This window comes from Tupaia chinensis, unplaced genomic scaffold (assembly GCF_000334495.1).
Source record: "Tupaia chinensis unplaced genomic scaffold, TupChi_1.0 Scaffold000355_1, whole genome shotgun sequence".
Lineage (NCBI taxonomy): Eukaryota > Metazoa > Chordata > Mammalia > Scandentia > Tupaiidae > Tupaia > Tupaia belangeri.
In genome coordinates, this window is record NW_006159850.1 from 15199464 (window position 1) to 15220253 (window position 20790).

At 40.6% G+C, this 20790-nt stretch overlaps 1 protein-coding gene across 1 annotated transcript in view; it reads right to left on the minus strand.

The window, feature by feature from the left end:
- The window catches only part of PHLPP2 (PH domain and leucine rich repeat protein phosphatase 2), a gene marked incomplete at its 5' end in the record, with an annotated part of 74314 nt that overhangs the window by 48135 nt on the left and 5389 nt on the right, over positions 1 to 20790 (minus strand). Inside the window, 1 exon segment of the mRNA XM_014589414.2 lies at positions 8053 to 8186. Coding sequence (XP_014444900.1) covers positions 8053 to 8186 — 134 coding nt within the window.

The window sequence follows — 20790 nt, forward strand, 5'->3', positions numbered from 1 at the left end:
GAACTGCGGCGCGGCCATCTCCCCTGGGGGGGAATTCTCGCTTTCTGTCCCTCTGTCTCTGTCTTTCTGGCGAGTGTAAGTGCCCTATAAGAAAAACTTCTAAAAATAAATAAATAAATAAAAACACAAAGTGGGGAAAGTGATAGTGACTTATAAGGCTAGTCATAAAAAGGCATCATAAAGGCACCGAGGTTTCTGTGTGCATGTCATGCATCTGTCTGTGTATGTGTGACTGTGTGTTTCATCACTGGGGAATGCTACCCGTCATGTTGTGAAGACACTTAACAAACATGCTGGACGTGTGTGTGTGTGTGTGTGTGTGTGTGTGTGTCCGTGTGTGTGTGTGTGTCCAAAATCCCCAAAAGGGGAATAAATGAAGAAGGAACTACAGCATGACCATCTCTCATGAGGAGTGCTTTCTCATTTTCCTTCTCTCTCTCTCTCTCTCTTTCTTTCAGTAGAGCAAGCATCCTCTCCTTTTTCCTTCCTTTCTGGCTAGAAAAGAAGGAAAAATCTCATTGAGTAAAAAGGAGCTCAGTGACATTTTAAGGCTCAGCTTCCATTCCAGAATGAAAATATATAATGAAGAATTCAGGTTCAACTACAATAAGGCCCATGTTACTAACCCGAGTTGTTTTATTCTTAAATAAAGTTTTACAGTGATAAATGATAGCATTTCTCAGTATCACTCAAGAACTATATATACTTGTGTACATATTTCCCTTTTCTTTTTTCTATTTATTTATTTAATGAAAAAGAGGAAGTCAGCAGGTGGCATGGTAGTTAAGGTGCTAGACTTCCACATGGCCAACTGTGGCCTGAGTCCCAGACCTGGTGGCTTGAAACTCATGCAAGGTGTGTGTGTGTGTGTGTGTGTGTGTGTGCGCGCGCACGCAAGAAATCCTGAGAGGAGAGTAGAGGAAAAGGGATTTTGGCGTGGCAACCCACCACCCCTCCTGGGGGGAAGGAGTGATTTCTTACTTTTCCTCTTACTATCCCCTTCTGGTGAGCACACATGCCCTATAGCAAAAAATCCTAAAAAAACAAAAAGACAGGGTTGGGGGGATGGATCCCCAATAGGGTCTTTCCATGTTGCAATCCTCCTGACAGCCTTCCCACCAGCCAGGGTCATATGTGTGTCTGCTGTACCCGGGTCCTGTAACACGAAGTGGTGCCCTACCACCTGTGTGCTACTACAGGTAAGTCTATTTTCCTTTCTTTTTTACATAAAAAGTAACATACTATTTATACTCTTTTGCATCTTACTTTTTACACTTAATTGATAATAAAAATTATTCCATTTCAGTTTACAGGATTTTTAGAGTAATATAGAATTCCACTGCTTGAGTGATAGATGCTGCATCTTAAGACAAATATTTTGGGACCAGCAGATAGAATAATGGTTATGTCACTGGACTCCCACATGGCCAACCACAGTTCAGATCCTGGACCCAGTAGCTTCAAATTAAATACTAGGTGCATATGCATGTGTGCCCAAAATCCCAATAGAGGAGAAAGGACTGTGGCATGGGCACCCAAAAAGGTGATTTCTCACTTTCTCTTTCTGTCTCTCTCTCTCTGGTGAACACATGCACCCTAACAGCAAAAATCTCTCTCTAAAAAAAGATATCTATTGTCTAAATTCAATACAGTATTTCAAAACCTAGGTCAGGGGAAGTACTCCTCAGTTTTAAATTGCAAGTTTTTCTTTATGGAAAAGAAAAATGTTGCACTAACATTTCAACTAATGATGAACACATAGTTGTAATATACAGTTATTGGTTTCATCACCGTGAGCATTATCAGAAAAATCTGAATTTAACTTGCAAAACTGATGTAAGAAATAAAGAATTCACACTCTGACTGCATAATCTAGTATTTTTGAAAAGCAATGTTTACATTTCCTGATAAAATCTAGAAAGACTCAGCAAGCCATAACAGTCTTTTATACCCTCTGACTTTGCCAAACTATTCAGATTATGCTTCTGAAATAAAAACAATGTCAGATAAGCAATGTTATTTTTCTCCCTACCATAATCTATTTGCTACATAGAATAATCTTAGCAAGTTTCCTCAATGATAACTGCTAAACTGCATACTGGCCTAAGATTGAAGAAACACAAAGGTTTACTTCCTTTCACCTGGTCACAATAATCCTTAATAAATAGATTTGTTTCCAGAATGAGCTTCAATTTTTACTTCTTCAGGGACCAGCAGTTCACATAATGACTATGTTGCTGGACTCCCATGTAGTCGACTATGGTTCGAATTCTGGACCCGGTGGCTTAAACTCAGGCCAGACGCGTGTGTGTGTGTGCCCAAGATCCGGAGAAGAGAATGGAAGAGAAGGGATTGTGGCGTGGCCATCCCCCCGGAGGGTTATTCCTCGCTTTCTGTCTCTCTGTCTCTGTCTTTCCGGCGAGTACATAATGCCCTATAGCAAAGACCTCTCCAAAAATAAACAAACTAAATTTACTTCATTGGATTTAATTCTCAAAAGTTGAGATATAGAGTAGTTATAAATCAGTACAGCTAATCAAAAAACAAAAATAAAGAAAGATGATAGACAAAGCAAACATTAATATACTCTAGCCAAAGGAAATGCAAAAAGAAAATAAACGTCCTAAGAATGATCTTTACTCAGAGTGAAATGAAAGAAAACAAAAATCAAAATCACAACACACAGAGCACTAACAAAAAGATAAATAAATGGGAATAAAAGAAAAACTAAACCATTTTTTTCTTTGTAAAAATTTGCTATAGGACACATGTGCTTGTTGGGGGGAAGGAGAAAAATGAGAAAGCACCCCTCTGAGTGACCAAACCACAACCCCTTCTCCTCCAGTCTTCTCTTAGGATTTTGGGCATGCATGCACACACATCTGGCATATTTTCCAGCCTACTAGGTCTGGGACTCAAACTGTGAATTGGACATACGGGATCTAGTCTCCCCAGAAACTACACAACCTGGCTGGCCCTCGAATCTAACTGTAAACATAAAATACTACTTGGATAAAAAATTATAAATAAACTCTTTTGTGAAGTACCTTAAATAAAACTGGCTTATCATTTTATGTTTAAGAGTTATCATGAAGCTGGGGCCAGCAGGTTGTGTGGTGGTTAAGGGCACTGGAACTCCCACATGACTAACCACAGTTCGAGTCCCAGACCTGATGGCGTGCTTTCTCTCTCTCTCTCTTTCTCTCGCTCTCACTCTGTCAAAAAAAAAAAAAAAAAAAATAGAATTACCATCAAGAAATGTAGAGACAGGAAGGCCCTGTGGCCTAGTGGCTAGGGAGCCAGATTCCCACATGGCCAACTGATCATTTCAAATACCAGCTCTGACAGCTTGAAAAGCAAGCTGAGGGTGTGTGCATGTATGTGCCAAATCCTGGCAGGGTGGAAAAATTGAGGAGAAGGAACTACATATAACCATACCCCCAATTAGGGGGTGCTTTCTCCTTCCTCCCTCTTTCCATCTTTAGAAAGTACACATGCCAGGGACCAGCAGTTGGCATAATGGCTGTCACTGGACTCCCATGTGGTCGATGGCGGTTCAAGTCTCAGACCTAGTGGCTTAAACTCATGCCGGGTACATGTGCATGTGTGCCCAAGATCCCAAGAGAATGGAAGAGAAGGGACTTCAATGTGGCCATCCCCTCCGGGGGGTGATTTCTCACTTTCTGTCTCTCTCTCTCTCTCTCTCTGTCTTTCTGGTGAGTGCACATGCACTATAACAAAAACCTCTCAAAAAAAAAAGAAGAGAAAAATAGAAAGTGCACATGCCAAACCTAACCAAAGAAATCAAAGACCTCTACAAGGAAAACTATGAAAATCTGAAAAAAAGAAATCTAAAATGACACAAGGAGGTGGAAGGACATCCCATTTTCCTGGATCAGATTAATATAATCAAAATGACAATTCTACCCAAATTAATCTACATATTTAATACAATCCCAATCAAGTTACCAGAGAATTTCCTCACACATTTAGAAATACAATCATAGAATGTGCCTGAAATAATAAGACTCCGTATTGCCAAAGCAATACTGCTCAAGAAGAGTGAAGTAGAAGGCCTCTCACTCCCTTACCCAAAAATATATTACAAAGCTGTGATAATCAAAACAGCATGGTGTTGGCACAAAAACAGACATGTGGACCAGGGGAAGAGAATAGAGACCCCAGACATAAACCCCCAAACATAGAGCCAATTGATTTTTGACAAAGGGTGACAGTCTATCCAGTGGGGAAAAGAAAACCCTTGTAGAAATGATACTGTAAAAAGTGGTTATCCACATGCAGAAAGATGAATCTGGACTCCTATCTCTCACCATAAACAAAAATCAACTCAAAGTGGATCAACGATCTAAACCTAAGATCAAACTATTTCCCCAGTGGGAAACTCTGGGAGACATTGGACTAGGCAAAGACTTCTTAAGTAAGACCCCAAAGGACCATCAATAATCCCAAAAATAGAAAAGTGGGATTACATCAGATTAAGAAATTTCTGCACAGCATGACACAATAATTAGTGTAAATCAACAACCCTAGGAATGGGAGAAAATTTTTGTAAACTATGCCTCAGATAAGGAACTGATAACCAGAATACATAGCAAACTCAAGTGGCTTACTGGAAAAAAAATAAATGATCAACCCAATTAAAAGATAGGAAAATGAGCTGAACAAACAACTCTCTAAGGAAGACATATGAACAGCCAAAAAGCATATGAAAAAATGCTCAACATAAGGGAGATGCAAATAAAAACCACAATGAGAGGGACCAGCAGTTGGCTATGTCACTGGACTCCCATATTGTTGACTATGGTTCGAGTCCCAGACCTGGTGGCTTAAACTCACGCTGGGCGCATGTGCATGCATGCCCAAGATCCTAAGAGAAGAATGGAGGAGAAGGGATTGCAGCATGGCCATCCTCCCAGGGAAGGGGGAGGGGGAGTGATTTCTCATTTTCTGTCTCTCTGTCTCTTTCTGTTTTTCTGGCTAGTGCATGCACCCTATAGAAAAAAAAAAAAAAAACAGAACCCTAGCATTTGATAGAAAGTAAGTGAATTTGGAAGATTTACTCCTGAGTGAAGCAAATCAGGCTATGAAAGCAAGACATTGTATGTCTCCACTTATTATATGCCAACTATCCGCAATCTATGAAAGAAACTGAAAGATTAGAAGATATAAAGCATGAAAAATGGTTACAGATAATGAGTTACAGTGTGGGAAGAGGGTGAAAAATGGAGAAGAGTGTGAGGAAAGGAATCAAGGAGAAAATAGAGAGGCAAGACCTTTATGGGACATAGAAATGGATGATTATCTGTTGATGATAACATGTATAGTAACCGCAACTTGACTGGCGTGAAGTGTATTCATGTTGGGTAAGTTCACCTTATAAGCTGTAGTGACTTATAGCGATTGAATGTATAAAAGAAATTAAAATAAAAAAGAAAAAAAAAAAAGAAAAGAAAGTGCACATGCCCTTTGTCAAAAAAAGGAAAAAAGGGGGGGGGGCACAGAAACTAAGCCAATAATTTGAAGAATGAGAACAGAGAATCTCAGTACATGGTTATGCCTTTGTACATTAATAATTTTACCATTCACCATTCTAGCTCAACTGTTTGGTAAAGTGGGTCATAATAATTTAAAACGTCAGTGTTAAAAGTATCTGTCAGGGCCAGCAGGTGGTATGTGGTTAGGGGTGCTGGACTCTCATATGGCTGACTGTGGTTTGAATCCCGGACCTGGTGGCTTGCTTTCTCATGTTCCCTCTCATCTCTCTCTCTGTCCCTCTGGCCAAGTTAAAAATAAATAAATAAATAAATAAATAAGGTCAAATAAAACAATTCTTTAAAAAAATTAAAATATAAAATAAATAAAAAGTATCTGTCACTGGGGCCAGCAGGTGGCATACTGGTTAAGGAACTAGACTCCCACATGGCCAACAGTGGTTCAAGTTCCAGACCTGGTGGTTTTACAATCACACTGCATGTGTGCCCAAAATCTGAGAGGAGACCAGGGAAGAAAGGACTATAGTGTGACCATCCCCCACAGGGTGATTTCTCTCTGTCTTTCTTTGTCTCTCTCTCTCCAGTGAGTGCATGCACCCTATGGGAAAAAAAAAGGTCTGTCATTTAATTGTATGACCTTGAATTTAAGTCCCTAAACTACTTTCCCCCTCAATTTTCTTCTCTAGAAACATGACAATTCCTACAGCACAGGGTGGGTATACTGAGTAAATTAGGTAATTAGTAACACAAAAGCATATGGGGCTGGCCCCACAGCCTAGTGGATAATGAGGCCGGGTTGCACATGACTGACCATAGTTCAAATCCCTGTCCCAGCAGCATGAAAACCATACCAGGTATGTTAGTATGCTTAAATTATCTTTATGCAGGAGAAATGAAGAAGAGATTGCAGCATGACCATGCTCCACTGGGGGGTGCTTTCTCCCTGTCTGTTTCTCTCTGGCAAGCACACATACCCTGTACCAATTAAAAAACAAATGAAGCAGCACATGGTAAGCACTCAATGAATGTTATTATGTATAATTAGAAAGTGATATTCAGAAAAGGTGTGATTTTAATAACTATTGTTGAAGTCACCAGGTGAACAAGTATAGGAGAAAACAACAGGAAAGACAGTCAAACATCCTAGGTTGAAAGCCCACTAAATTCACCAATATACAAATCTGACAGAAAGGCTCATCAAATGTCAAGTCACATGATATCATAATGACTACCTTCTCAACATCACTGAACTATCTACAAGTTCACAAACTTTACCAGGAGCTTGAAAAGAATAACTGGTTTTTGTTTTTTGTTTTTTTTTTAGAGAGATTTTCACTGTACGGTGCGTGCGCTCGCCAGACAGAGAGAGACATAGAGACAGAAAGCGAGAAATCACCCTCCAGGGGGGATGGTCATGCCGCAATCCCTTCTCCTCCATTCTCCTCTCGGGATCTTGGGCACGCACGCACACGCGCCCGGCGTGAGTTTCAAGCCACTGGGTCCGGGACACGAACCGCGGTCGACTACGTGGGAGTCCAGTGACATAGCCATTACGCTAACTGCTGGTTCCCAAGAATAACTGGTTTTAAAGCATGATCCAATCAAGATCCTGGCAAACATGAAATAATCCTAGTTAGTTATCAAGAACAAAAAAAGAAATAAAAAGTGAAGACATTTTTGGCTAATACTAAAGTCTTCTCTCCTGACCTCTTGTTTTTGTTGCTGTTTCGCTGTGTTTTGTTTTTGAGAGATTTTTTTTTGGTATAGGGCGCATGCGCTCGCTGGAAAGACAGAGAGATAGAAAGTGAGAAATCACCCCCCATGGTAGATGACCACGCCACAAGCCTTTCTCCTCCATTTTCTTCTCAGGATCTTGGGCATGCACGCAACACACCTGGCATGGTTTCAAGCTGCCAGGTCTGGGACTAGAACCGCAGTCCACTATGTGGGAGTCCAGCGACATCATCTGCTGGTCCCAACTCCTTGGTTGTTTTTAACTACATTAGTTACCTGGCTTAAAAATAGCTTTTGATAAAATACTGTTAAAAATGGAAAGGCAGGAGGCTGGCAGGTGGCACAGTGATTAAAGCACTGAACTCCCACATAGCCGACAGTGGTTTGAGTCCTGGACCTGATAATCTGCTTTCTCACTTTCCCTTTCTTTCTCTCTCTGATCTAATTAAAAATAATAGCAATAGGGGACCAGCAGGTGGAGTGGTGGTTGAGGTGCTGGACACTCCCACATGGCTGACCAGAGTTCAAGTCCTGAATCTGGTAGCTTGCTTTCTCACTTCCTCTCTCTCTCACTCTCATCCTCTGTCTCTCTCTGGTCAAATTAAAAAAATAAATGAATGAATAAATAAAAAATAAAATAAATAATTATTAAAAAAATAAGATCAGTGTTAAATGATCTTTTAAAAAAATAACAATAAATAAAATTAATAAAAAATATATATTTTAAAATATAAAAGCAGATGGAGACACAAATGATCAACTTAAAAGCAGTTAACATACTCACAAACTGTTGATTAATTCTTACCTCCATAAAATCGAATCATACAGCCCAGGTCAGGATTTGTAGCTTCCTCCTGTATGCGCATGGGATCTTCAAACCCCAGCTTAGATAAGTAATCGTAAACAATCTGAAGAGGTCGTTCAGTAGGTTCCAGTCTTCTGCTTATACAATTCAAAAGAAAAATTTTGGTAAGTAACAATAGTGCTTCATTTGGGGGGGGGGGGGGTTAGAGGGTTTTTTTGTTGTTGTTATAGGGCACGTGCACTCACCAGAGAGACAGAGAGCCCAGAGGCAAGAAGTCACCACCTCCCCGGGGGGTTGGGATGCAGGAGATGGCCATGCCACAATCCTGTTTCCTCTGGGCACGAACGCACACAAGCTCACACATGCTTGGTGTGAGTTTTAAGTTGCCAGATCCAGGACCCGAACTGCGGTTGACTACATAGGAGTCCAGCGACATAACTATTACGCCATCTGCTGGTCCTCATTTTTTAAACTCTTTTAATATAGTCCTGAGTTTTGTTTTAGACCAAGATGTTCTTCAATACCACGATTCAACTAGTCTAAGCAAATGGTTTTCAATATTGGTCTCAGGACCTTTCCCTCCCGCCAAGTTTTGCCATAGGGTTTCTACACTCACCAGAGACAGAGAGAAAACAGAGAGGGAAAGTGAGAATCGTTCTTCCTCATTCTCTTCCTGGGATTTCAGACACATACACATGTGTGCCAGGCATGAGTTTAAAGCCACCAGATCCAGGACTCAAACCATGGTTGGCCATGTGGAGCTCAGTGCCTTAATCACCACAACACCTGCTGGCCCCTCAGGACCATTTTCGATTCTGAGAATTCCACTGAGGTATATTTACATAGGTTATATCCATTGATATTTATTACATTAGAAATCAAAACTAAGAATTTCCAGGCCTGTTTCATAGTGTGGTGGTTAAGCACTGTGTGAAGGGAACTGGATTTCACATGTTCACCAGCAGTATGAAACCCAGCCCTCTGCCTTGAAAAACACCACTGGTATGGCCAACAGGTGGCACAGTGGTTAAGGCACTGGACTCCCACATAGCCACAGAAGGTCGCGTCCTGGACCTGATGACTTGAAAAATATATCAACTTGGGACCAGCAGGTGGCATAGTGGTTAAAGGTGGGCTCCCACATGGCTGACTGTGGTTCAAATCCTGGACCTTGAGGCTTACTTTCTCACTTTTTCTGTCTCTCTCTGATGAGTCAGTATGCCCTAAAATACAACCAACCCAAAAGGAGAATGGAGGAGAAGGACTGCAGTGAAACCATCTCCCTGGGGAGAGTGAATTTTCACTTTCCTTCCCTTTGACTCTCTCCAGTGAACACATATGCCCTATGGCAAAAACCTAAGGAAAAAAACAAACAAAACACACCAATGTGTATGCGTGTGTACCTAGAATTCTGACATGATGGGAAAATGGGGAAAAAAAAGGATTGTGACATGACCACTGAAGTGGGGGATGATTTTTCTCTCTCCACTCTCTCTTTCTCTCTGCCAAGTGCACGTACACTCTGGCAATTCAAAAAAAAAAAAAAAAAGAAGTCCGAATTTTAACCTGCTCAGTGGCACAGCAGTAACACATTGCTCAAGTGAAACTGGATCCAAATGGAAGATCCCCAGCCCGGTCAGCATAAAACACACTGACACACATGAGCACCAGGACGCTATGGGCTGGAGACTGGAGAAAGGGCATCACAGCAAGACCAGACCTTGGGAGGCTGCTCATCTCTTCCTCTCCCTCTCTCACATGTGCACACACACCATCATGAATAAGAAGGAAAATAAAATTTCACTTCCAACTATTTATTCACTTTAAAATCATAATAAGCCCATTCACTGTATGTTAACCAATATTTTTATTGTAATTATTTTTTTCCTCCTGATAAGCGTGTCCATGTACACAGGAGAGAGAGAAACCTCCTCAACAGGTCTCTTCATGCCATGATGCCCTTTTCCCTAGCCCTCCAGTTTGTCAGGATCCTGGGCACATGCACTTGCCTAGCATGTTTTCAGGCTGACATGAGGAACCAAATCCAGTCAGCTATGTGGCTTCCAGCCATACTGCTCAGTTTGCTACCCAAATGCATCTTCCAGGCTGGGCCAACGTTTTTAGAAAAAGATATTTAGGGCCGATTCCATAGCCTAGTGGTTAAGGGAGTCAGATCCCATATGGCCAATCGCCCAGCCCCAGTGGCTTAGAGAAACAGTCCAGGTATATACCCAGAATCCCAACAGGGTGAAGAGACGGAGAAAAAGAAATTATGGTGTGACCACACCCATTAGGGAGGTGCTTTCTCCCTTTTTGTCTCTCTCTGACAACTGCATGCATCTCTGGCAATTATAAAAATGAGGAAAAAACATTTTTTTAATTTAACAAGAAGAGTCACTATTTCACATTTTTGCAAATTTCTTTAACTGCTGGTTTAATGGAAGATTTGCCTCTATATTCAGTCTGTCATGATATCATGTCACACAGACTCTAGAAAACATCACTGTAGACTCATGGGAGACTGAACATGAAAAATAGTATCAGTGAGTTATTATTATAAAACCGTTTGACCACACATACCTCTTTAAAGAATCTCAAGCACCCCACAGGGTCTTTTGAGAATCTCTGGTCCAAACATAAAGGCAGCAAAATTATGAGATATAAAAGATTATAGTTGGTCATGTAAGCTATATACATAATTATAGGTGTGGAAATACTTTTTTTTTTTTTTAAGAGAGATTTTTGCTATAGGGCACGTGCGTTCACTGGAGAGACAGAAAACACCCTCAAGGGGATGGCCACATCACAATCCCTTCTCTGCTATTCTACTCTTGGGATCTTGGGCACACATGCACACATTCCCAGTGTGAGTTTTAATCTGCTGGGTATGGGACTTGAACCACGGTTGACTATGTGGGAGTCCAGCAATGTAACCATTACACCATCTGTTGGTCCCAGTGTGGAAATACTTTGCCAACTACATCCCAAGGACTATATATTTCTACTTTCTTCACAGATGATTCTTTCATAAAAATTAGGCATGCATGGCCCAATAATTCCCCCCAAATAATTCTACTACTCGATCTAAGTGAAAGCTAAGACAAAATGAGAATGCCAAGTAATCATTTGTGTTCTCTGGTGACTGTATTTTAAATGACTTTAAAAATGTGTTATAAAAAACTTTCATTTGTTACACTTTAATTTTTTCTAAAATTTACTTATTTAATTCCATGTGTTGTTTTCATTTTTTAATTTGACCAGAAAGAAAGAGAAAGAGAAGGCAAGAAAGAAAACTGCCAGGTCTGGGATTCAAATCATGGTTGGCTATGTGAGAGTCCAGTGCCTCAACCACCATGCCACTTACTGGCACCTAAAAAAACTTTTTTAGTGACTAATGAGAGGTCAGCAGGTGGCATGGAGGTTAAGGCACTGGATCCCACATGGTTGGCTGTAATGTTTGAGTCCTGGATCCAGTGGCTTAAAAATCATACTAGGTGTATGTGCGTGTATGCTCAAAATCCCAACAAGAGAATAAAGGAGAACGATTGCAAAATGATCATTTCTCCCCAGGGGTGATTTCTCACTTTCCCTCCCTCTCTCTACTTCTCTGGTGAGCACACATGCTCTACAGCAGAAACAAAATCAAAACAAAATGGAGCAGATTAATGAGTATTTTGATAGAAGGAGCTACATTAGTTATAATATATAATAGCAAGACAGGTCTTATACAATGCTTTGACTAAAGAGCAGAAGGTTACAAACACAGTCGCTAAGAATATAGGCTCCCAAAGTCAAGACTGCCTGGGTTTGAGTCTCAGTTCTACCATTTATCAACTGTATGCTCCTGAACAAGGTGTCTACTCTCTTCACCTTAAATTCTTCAGTGTAATGGGATTAACAATAGTACCTAATTTACAGGTTTGTTATTATTTTCTTAAAACAAAACATAATAAAATATGTAAAGTGCTTACCCAAATATCTCCCATGTAGGAAGTGTTCAATAACATACTGACAATTATTATCCAAAATATTTTAAGATTAGAATAAAATTTTTAAAGAATGTATTATTGGGGTGTGTGTGTGTGTGTGTGTGTGTGTGTGTGTGTCTGTCTTTGGTCAAATTATAATAAAATGAATGAATAAATAATTCTTTTAAAAATATATATATATTTTAAAAAAAAGAATGTATTATTATTCCAATTTGCTACAGGGCATGTGCGCTCACCAGAGAGAGAGAGAAAGGCGGGGGTGGGGGGAATGAGAAAGCAAGCCACCAGGTCTGGGCTTGAACTACTGTCAGCCATGTGGGAGTCCAGCACCTCAACCACATGCCACTACAGCCACGAGATTAGAATAAAAATTTAACTAGAATAAAACAGACTATTCCCCTCACCTTAAACTACCAACGAAAAAACAAGTATAAGAAAGCGAGTGTGTGTGCAAACTGTCCTAAAGAACGTTAAAAGGATTCTGTATAGAAAACTTAAGGATAGTACTGATTAGGAGAAATGTGACACACTTCATCATGACAGAAAGACAGGAAAGATGTCTATAGTTTGTGGTTGAATAACTAGAAAATGCTGTTTGCAACAAGGTTTAAGTAAAAAAATAGCATGAAATGGGAGTACAACAAAGGTAGATATAAACAACAATCCAAAATGATAATTTGGGAATAGAAATCATACTGATGCGCAAAAAAGACAAAAATAGAACAACACCTGGCCCTGCCTGACGGTTCAGTTTAGACTTTTATCTTCCAAAACTGTAAGATAAATTATTACATGGAGAATAACTAAAAATGAAAAGCCTATAAAGACAATAGAAACTAGAGTTAATAGAAATAGAAAATAAACTTTTCCAAATAAAAATAAGTTGCAATTAATCCCTAGCGAAAGAAAATAAAAATTCACAAACGTCTGTGACAATGCTAGGCATTTCCCCAACACAATGTTAGAATTCTTCTGGGAAACATGCATTTCAGAAAGACTTAAAAAGTAAATAAATAAATAAAACACCCTGGAAAGGCCAGCTAGTCATGTAATGAGAATGATTGAAAGAGGATTAATCTGAAGACAAGGAAGCTAAGGGTATAAAGAGCCGTATCTTCAAATATTGAGAATGATTAGACCATACAGCTCCAAAGACTGGGACTAGGAACAGTAAATTGCACAGGTAGATTTGGACCAAATATGAGGAAGATTCTTATTAGAGACATCCAATAATGAAAACCTGTCTCTCAAAATTGCTCACTGAGAAATAGACATCTCTCACTTTTTTGTTGTTGTTTCCTACAAGGCACATGTGCTTGCAGGAGAGAGACAGAGAAAGAGAGGCCGAGTGAGAAATAAACCTCCAGGGCCACACTGCAATCCCTGCTCCTCCATTCCTCCTCTCGAAACTTGGGGCACACATGCACACATGCACTGTGTGACTCCGAGTCACCAGTTGCAGGACTAGTACCACAGAGCCGGCCATGTGGTATCTAGCAGCCTTAACTGCCATGCCACTTGCTGGCCCTGTCACAGATATTTTAGAAAGATTCCGGTAAGAATCAAAGTGGGCTTATTTTTATGGTTTTTTAGAATGCAAAGAGTCTATGTATCAAAGTATCTAAGTATCTAAAGTATCAAAGATACCTTCCTAATATAATATTCTACTTAAAGCATACTACTATTTTAGGATACAGAATTGAAAGTATTTAAATACTATATATTCCACATATGGAGTACATATTCAGGACCAAGAAATATTATACTTTCAGGTTAAACATCACTCAATTTTTCTATTTTTCTCAAGAAAATCAAGAGAAATAGAAATATCCTAATTCTATTTTATGTGATCAGATTTCCTGGCCTAAATAAAGGCTCTGTAACTGTTGGAAATCTTTATATATTTCTGCCTACACAAAGTATATTCCCTGATGGCGAGAAAGAAAAAAAAACCTGAGACACCCTTGACATCTACTTTCATTAATTTAGCATGAACAAGTATACAAGTTATACTTCAAGAAATACAAAAACAAGTAAAATGAGGAACTAATTCCATTTATTCATTAAACTATCTGCTTGAGAGTAGAGAATATGGGGGAGGGAAATGCTGTGATATGCTTACAGCTCAACTTTGTGTTTCGAAGTTCCAAAAGTTTAACAGGCTGGTAATTAGCAATTTGTTAAGTCTCTCACAAATCAAAAGGAAATTACATACAGCAAAGCAGTTGTGGGAGACAGTAATGCTGGCAACAAAAAGTCTATTCAGCATGTGAACTACGTCTACTGCTTTGGGAAAGACAATGAGACTACTGTCGTAGTAGCTTTTTTTGTTTGTTTGTTTGTTTTTTTATAAGACATATTTAACTTTATTTATTTTAATTTGATCAGAGGTACAGAGTGAGAGAGAGAGAGTGAGAAAGCAAGCCGCAAGGTGTAGGACTCAAATTGCAGCCGGCCACATGGGAATCCAGTGCCCTTAACCACCAAACCATCTGCCAGCCCCATTATAGTAGTTTTAATTTGTTTCTAATGCTTCTAAGAGTAACTACCGTCCATGTAAATCTGAATACATAGCATATGGTAATTTCTCTCCAAACCAGCCAACCAATGCAGCAATATCATCAACAGCAGGTTATCTCTCTTTCTTTCTCTCTCTCTCTTTCTCTCTCTCTCTGGTAAACACACAGCACCTTGAACAAAATAAATAAAGAGGTGTAAAATCTGGGTCAGCCAGTGGCATGGTGGATAAGCAGCTGGATCCCATATGGCAGACTGCATGGTTTGAGTCCTAGACCCGGGGAAAAACACCAGGCATGTGTGAATGTGAGCCCAAAATCCTGAGAGAGGAGAAAGGAGAAGAGAAGGGATTGCAGAGTGACTATTCCCTTGGCAATGTGAAAAAAACAAATTTTTTTTTAAATATAGAATATGCAAACACTGGGCTAGTTGGTAGCATGGTGTTAAGGCAGCTGGATCCCATATGGTCAACTGCGCAGTCCCAGTCCTGGACCAGGAAACTTGAAAACCACACCAGGCATGTTTGCATGTGTACCTAAAATTGCAAGAGGAGAATGGAGGTAAACAGACTACATCATGGCCATCCCTCTGGAGGGTGATTTCTCACTTTCTCTTTCTCTGTCTTTGACCAGTAAGTGCATGCTCCCTATGGCAAAACTTTAAGGAAAAAAAAAACAAAAACAAAGATTAAAATTAATAATGCAGATAGGCCCAACCACTGTGGTGCAGAGGTGAGGCAATGCTCTAGAAGGCTGGAATCCACATGGCAAACCACAGATTCAGAGCCTGGGGATGGCCTGAAAACACACCAGGTACATGCATGGGCACCTATGATCCTGACATGGGTAGAGAAAAGGGATCAAGATTTGATGAAGGAACCAGCAGTTGGCGTAATGGCTATGTCGCTGGATTCCCACGTAGTCGCCCATGGTTCGCATCCCGGACCCGGTGGCTTAAAACTCATGCCGGGCACGTGTGCGTGCGTGCCCAAAATCCTGAGAGGAGAATGGAGGAGAAGGGATTGCGGCGTGACCATCCCCCCGGGGGGTGATTTCTTGCTTTCTGTCTCTATGTCTCTGTCTGTCTGGCGAGCGCATGCGCCCTATAGCGAAAATCTCTCCACCCCCCCAAAAAAAAAGATTTGATGAGACCCATGGGACCAGCAGGTGGCATGGTGGTTAAAGTGCTAGACTCTCCTACATGGCTAACCACAGTTCAAGTCCCGGATCTGGTGGCTTGCTTTCTCATTTTCTCTTTCTCTCTCGGCTAATCAAACTGAAAAATAATAATAATAAATAAAGTTAAATAAAATAATTCTTAAAAAAAAAAAGATTTGATGAGACCCTGATGATGGTGCTTTCTTTCCTTCCTGCTATCATAAAAAAATAGACATTTCAATCAATGTTTACTTCATATCTGACATTATCCTGAAGGGTTTCATTATAAAACTATGCCCATGTTGGGCCAGCAGGTAACATGAAGGTTAAGGCAGCTGAATCCCACATAGCTGACTGTGCAGTTCAAATCATGAACCTGTTGGCTTGAAAATCACACTGGTTACGTGTGTCTGCACACCCGAAATCCCTAGAGGAAAATGGAAAAGAAATTGTGACTTTGCCATTTCCCCTTGAGAGTGATTTTTCACTTTTTCTCTGTCTTCCTACAGCAAACTAAAAAAACAAAAACAAACTAATGAAAAAACTATGCCTATTTTGCAAATAATAAACATGAGCCCCAGAGAAGCACGCAATAGTATAATGACCAGGGTTTGACCTGTGTTGGTTTCATTACAAATCTAGCTTTGTTTTTTTTTGGAGAAGTTTTTGCTATAGGGTGCATGCACTCCCCAGAGAGACAGACAGAGAGAAAGCGAGAAATCACCCCCCAAGGGGGATGGCTATGCGATAATCCCTTCTCCTCCATTCTCCTCTTGAGATCTTGGGCACGCACGCACATGCGCTCGGTGTGAGTTTAAACTACCAGGTTCATTACTTGAATTGCGGTCAACTACATGGGAGGCCAACGACACAGCCATCATGCCAACTGCTGGTCCCAAAATCTAGCTTCTTGAAGGCTAGTATTTTACATAGTTAAAATAATTGTGCAGAGGGGCCAGCAGATGGCATAGGGTGGTTAAGATGCTGGACTCCCACATGGCCAACTGCAGTTCAAGTTTGGACCCAGCAGCTTGAAAAATCATGCCTGGCATATCTGCGAGTCCAAAATCCCAGGAGAAGAATATAGGAGAAGTGACTGCAGCATGGCCATCCCCCCTGGGGAATGATTTCTCACTTTCCCTTTCACTGTTTGTTTCTCTTGGTGCGCACATGCACCCTATGACAAAATATTTTTAAAAATTAAAAATTTTAAAAAGAGTAAATTACACAGAAGAAAGTTCAAAGAACTTCATGTGATCTTGTACCAAGAAACTTAAACAGTGGTTTTTAAATTACCATATGTCCTTAAGCCAAATATACTATCATTTGAAAGATACACTAATCTGTACACATCATTACTGTATAATAAAGAATATGACTGGCCTTTGTCCCAGGTAATGGGAGTGTCCTGAGCCCCTTGGACCTCCCTGAGTTTATGCTAAGAGATGAGATGGTTCAGGAGTAGTCATCAGAAAGACCAACTAAGGTGATTAAAGAGGTGGGGCTTTGACTCAGCCTGACCTGGGTGAGGAACAAAGGAAGCTGGACACTGAGTTAAATCATGAAGTCAATGACTCAGTCAATCATGCCTTCATAATGAAAAGCCAATTTATTAGGACTGCACAAAGTTCAGTGGAGCTTCCTGGTGGTGAACATTCTGATGTGCTGGGAGAGTGACAGGCTGATCCCATAGAGGGAGGGCACAGAAGCTCTGTAGTCAGGGCCCCCACAGACTTCACTCTATTTGTTCCTTCAGCTGGCTGGTTCTGATTTGAATCCTTTATACTAAAATTGTAATTATAAATAAGGCACTTTCCTGAGTCCCGTGAGTCATTATACTGAAGTCTTAAACCTGAGGAGGGGGTGGGAACTGCCAAATTTGTAGCCAGTTGACCAGAAGTACAGATGGTGTGGGGACCCCACCAAGTGTAGCTACAGTCTGAAGTAAAGACCACATCATTAAAGACTTGCCCCTGAATTTGTGAAATCTGCACTCACTCTGATGGTCAGTGTCAGAACTGTACTAGACTAAACTAGATGCTGTCAGGATAACTATTCAGAAAGAAGAAAACACACACACACACATACACACACAAACACACTGCTAATTGGGACAAGCATATGGCATAATGGTTACAGCACTGATTCTCATGTAGTCAAAAGCAGTTCAAATCCCAGACCCAGAGCCTTAAAAATCACACCGGGCACATGTGTATGCATGCCCAAAATCCCAAAAGGAGAATGGAGAAGGGATTGCAGCATGGCCATCCTCTCTGGGGAGTGATTTCTTACCTTCTGCCTGCTTCTCCAGCATGCCCTATAGCAAAAATCTCTCTCCAAAAAAAAAAAAAGAAAAACCCTGCTAATTAAATTATTACCTCCCATCATCTGTAAGCTACATGTTGAGTTCAGAAGTATTCAAATGTTAGGGGTTAGCAGGTGGCATAGTGATTAAGGCAGCTGGATTCCCACATGGCTGACCATGGTTTGGATCCAGGACCTGGCAGCTTGCTTTCTCACTTTCCCTCTTTCTCTCTCTCTCTTTCTCTCTCTCTCCCTCTGTCCCTCTGGTCAAATGAAAATAATGTTAAATAAAATAATTATTTTTAAAAAGTATTCAAATGTTAAAAAAGGTTTCGAAATAAAATAGATTTATATTCCAACTTCATAACATAAAAATAAATTCTATTAAAATTTTAAAGTAAGGCTGGGCTCATAGCATACTGTTTAAGGGAGCCAGATCCCACATGGCCAACTGCAGTTTGTGTCCCAGGTCTGGTAGCTTAAAAACATACCAGGTACATTTGTGTCTTGCTCAAAATTCTGACAGGATAAGGAATGAGGAAGGGACTATAGCATGACCAAGCCTGTTGGGGAGTGCGTTCTCCCTCTCCTCTTTGTCTCTCTGGCAAGTGCACACCCTCTGACAATTAAAATAAAATGAAGTTTTAAAATTGGACAGAAAGAAGGGGCCAGTCAGTAAGTGGCATGGTGATTAAGGTCCTGGGCTCTCACATGGACAACTCCACAGTTCAAGTCCTAGACCTGTTGGCTTAAAAAATTGGAGGGAACCAGCTGTTAGCGTAATGGCTATGTCGCTGGACTCCCACGACTGCGGTTCGCGTCCCGGACCCAGTGGCATATGTGCGTGCGTGCCCAAGATCTTGAGAGGAGAATGGAAGAGAAGGGATTGCGGCATGACCATCCCCCCTGGGGGTGATTTCTCGCTTTCTGTCTCTCTGTGTCTCTCTGTCTGGCGAGCGCACGCGCCCTATAGCGAAAAAACTTCTCCAAAAAAAAAAATTGGACAGAAATATGAAGCACAAAACAAAACAAAATCTCTTTCTCCCATCCTAAGTGGTAAGTCAGCATATATCCAGACACAGTATTTTTTCATTCTAGTTTTATAACTTCAAAATAGGGTAAATGAAATTTTAGCATCCTTCAAGAGATTACTCAGCAAATCACTGACAGAAAAGGAATTAGAACTCAGGATCCAAATCCCAAGAGTGTTATTTTCTGTCATATGCATGCATTGGTTCTTGGCTTATCTTAAGAGATAGCTATCAAACATTTAGAAATCTTAGTCATTTTGATGACTAAGAATAAAAGCAAACAGATGACCCTGAGGTAAAGGGCAATCCACTTTATTATATATGATCTTGTTACAATTTCTCAGATGGAAGGCAGTGATTACACTAAGCTTCACATTTACCAAGTAAACAGGTCCAGAGAAAAAGGCAGGCCAAGAATCACTATGGAAGGAGCAGTACAGTGGGAGATGACACAACTGTGTCCTAGCTGCAGCTCTCTCCAGCAGCTGCCAGAATACGCTTCCCACCTGACCTCTCTGGGCCTATTCCACATGTATAAGACAAAGGGATTCTCAATGGGGAACTTTGTGGCTTTTGGGGCAGCGCAATTCTTTGCTGTATGGGGCTATTCCACACACGGAAGCCCTTAAGCTTCTCTGGCCCTTGCCTCCTAAATGCTGGTCATTCTCCCAGGTAGTTGTGACTACCAAAATATCCTGCCCGGCACATACTTCCAGATGGAAAGATGCAGAGAGGGTGAGGGGTTCAGCTGGTCTCACTAGTAGACCATCTCTCTAAGGTTCCTTTTCCAAGTGCTAAAATTCTATGAATTAGATCTTTGAATCAAGTGACAAGCCCAGAACTGAAAAAAAAGAAAGGAAGAAATAGATGCTTTAGAGAAACTATGGGGTAATTTTAGTCCCAGTAGCCCCGTTTTCAGGATGTATGGAAATGAGCAATGAAAAGACTCATGGGTAAAGTTTTAGCCAAAACTACTTATAAGAGGTGATAATTTGAAACAACACAAATAGGTAATACTTATGGAGTATTAAGACTACTTATTCTCTGTATTTCACTTCCTTGCTATTCAAAGTGTAGTACATCACTTAGGAGCTTAAAACAAACACATGGGCTCGGGCCCTACACTAGACCTACTGAATCAGAATCTGTTATGTTAACAAGTTCCCCAGGAGAACAGTTTAAGACACAATACCTTATGAGTGTTAATTTATGTACTCTTCATAAGATGCATAAGTAATTTAACTCCCACAACAACTCAACAATGTAAAGATGATCATATTTCATTTTACAGATTAGTAAACTGAGGAGGAGCACATTATGTAACTTGCATCGTAACTGTTGGAGGCAGGATTTGAACTCATACACTCTCGTTCTAAAATACAACCTCTAAGCTGTTATTGAATATTATCTCTGAATATTTAAACAATTTATAGCCATTCATAAAATGGACTTTCCTGTGGCTATTAAAACTGGGGCCTGGGACCAGCAGTTAGCGTAATGGCTATGTCGCTAGACTCTCATGGAGTCGACTACGATTTGAGTCCTGGGCGTGGTGACTTAAACTCACGCTGGGTGCGTGTGCATGCGTGCCCAAGATCCAGAGAGGAGAATGGAGGAGAAGGGATTGTAGCGTAGCCATCCCGCCGGGGGGTGATTTCTCACTTTCTGTCTCTCTCTCTCTGTCCTTCTGGTGAGCACACACGCTCTATAGCAAAAACCTCTCAAAAAAAAAAAAAAAAA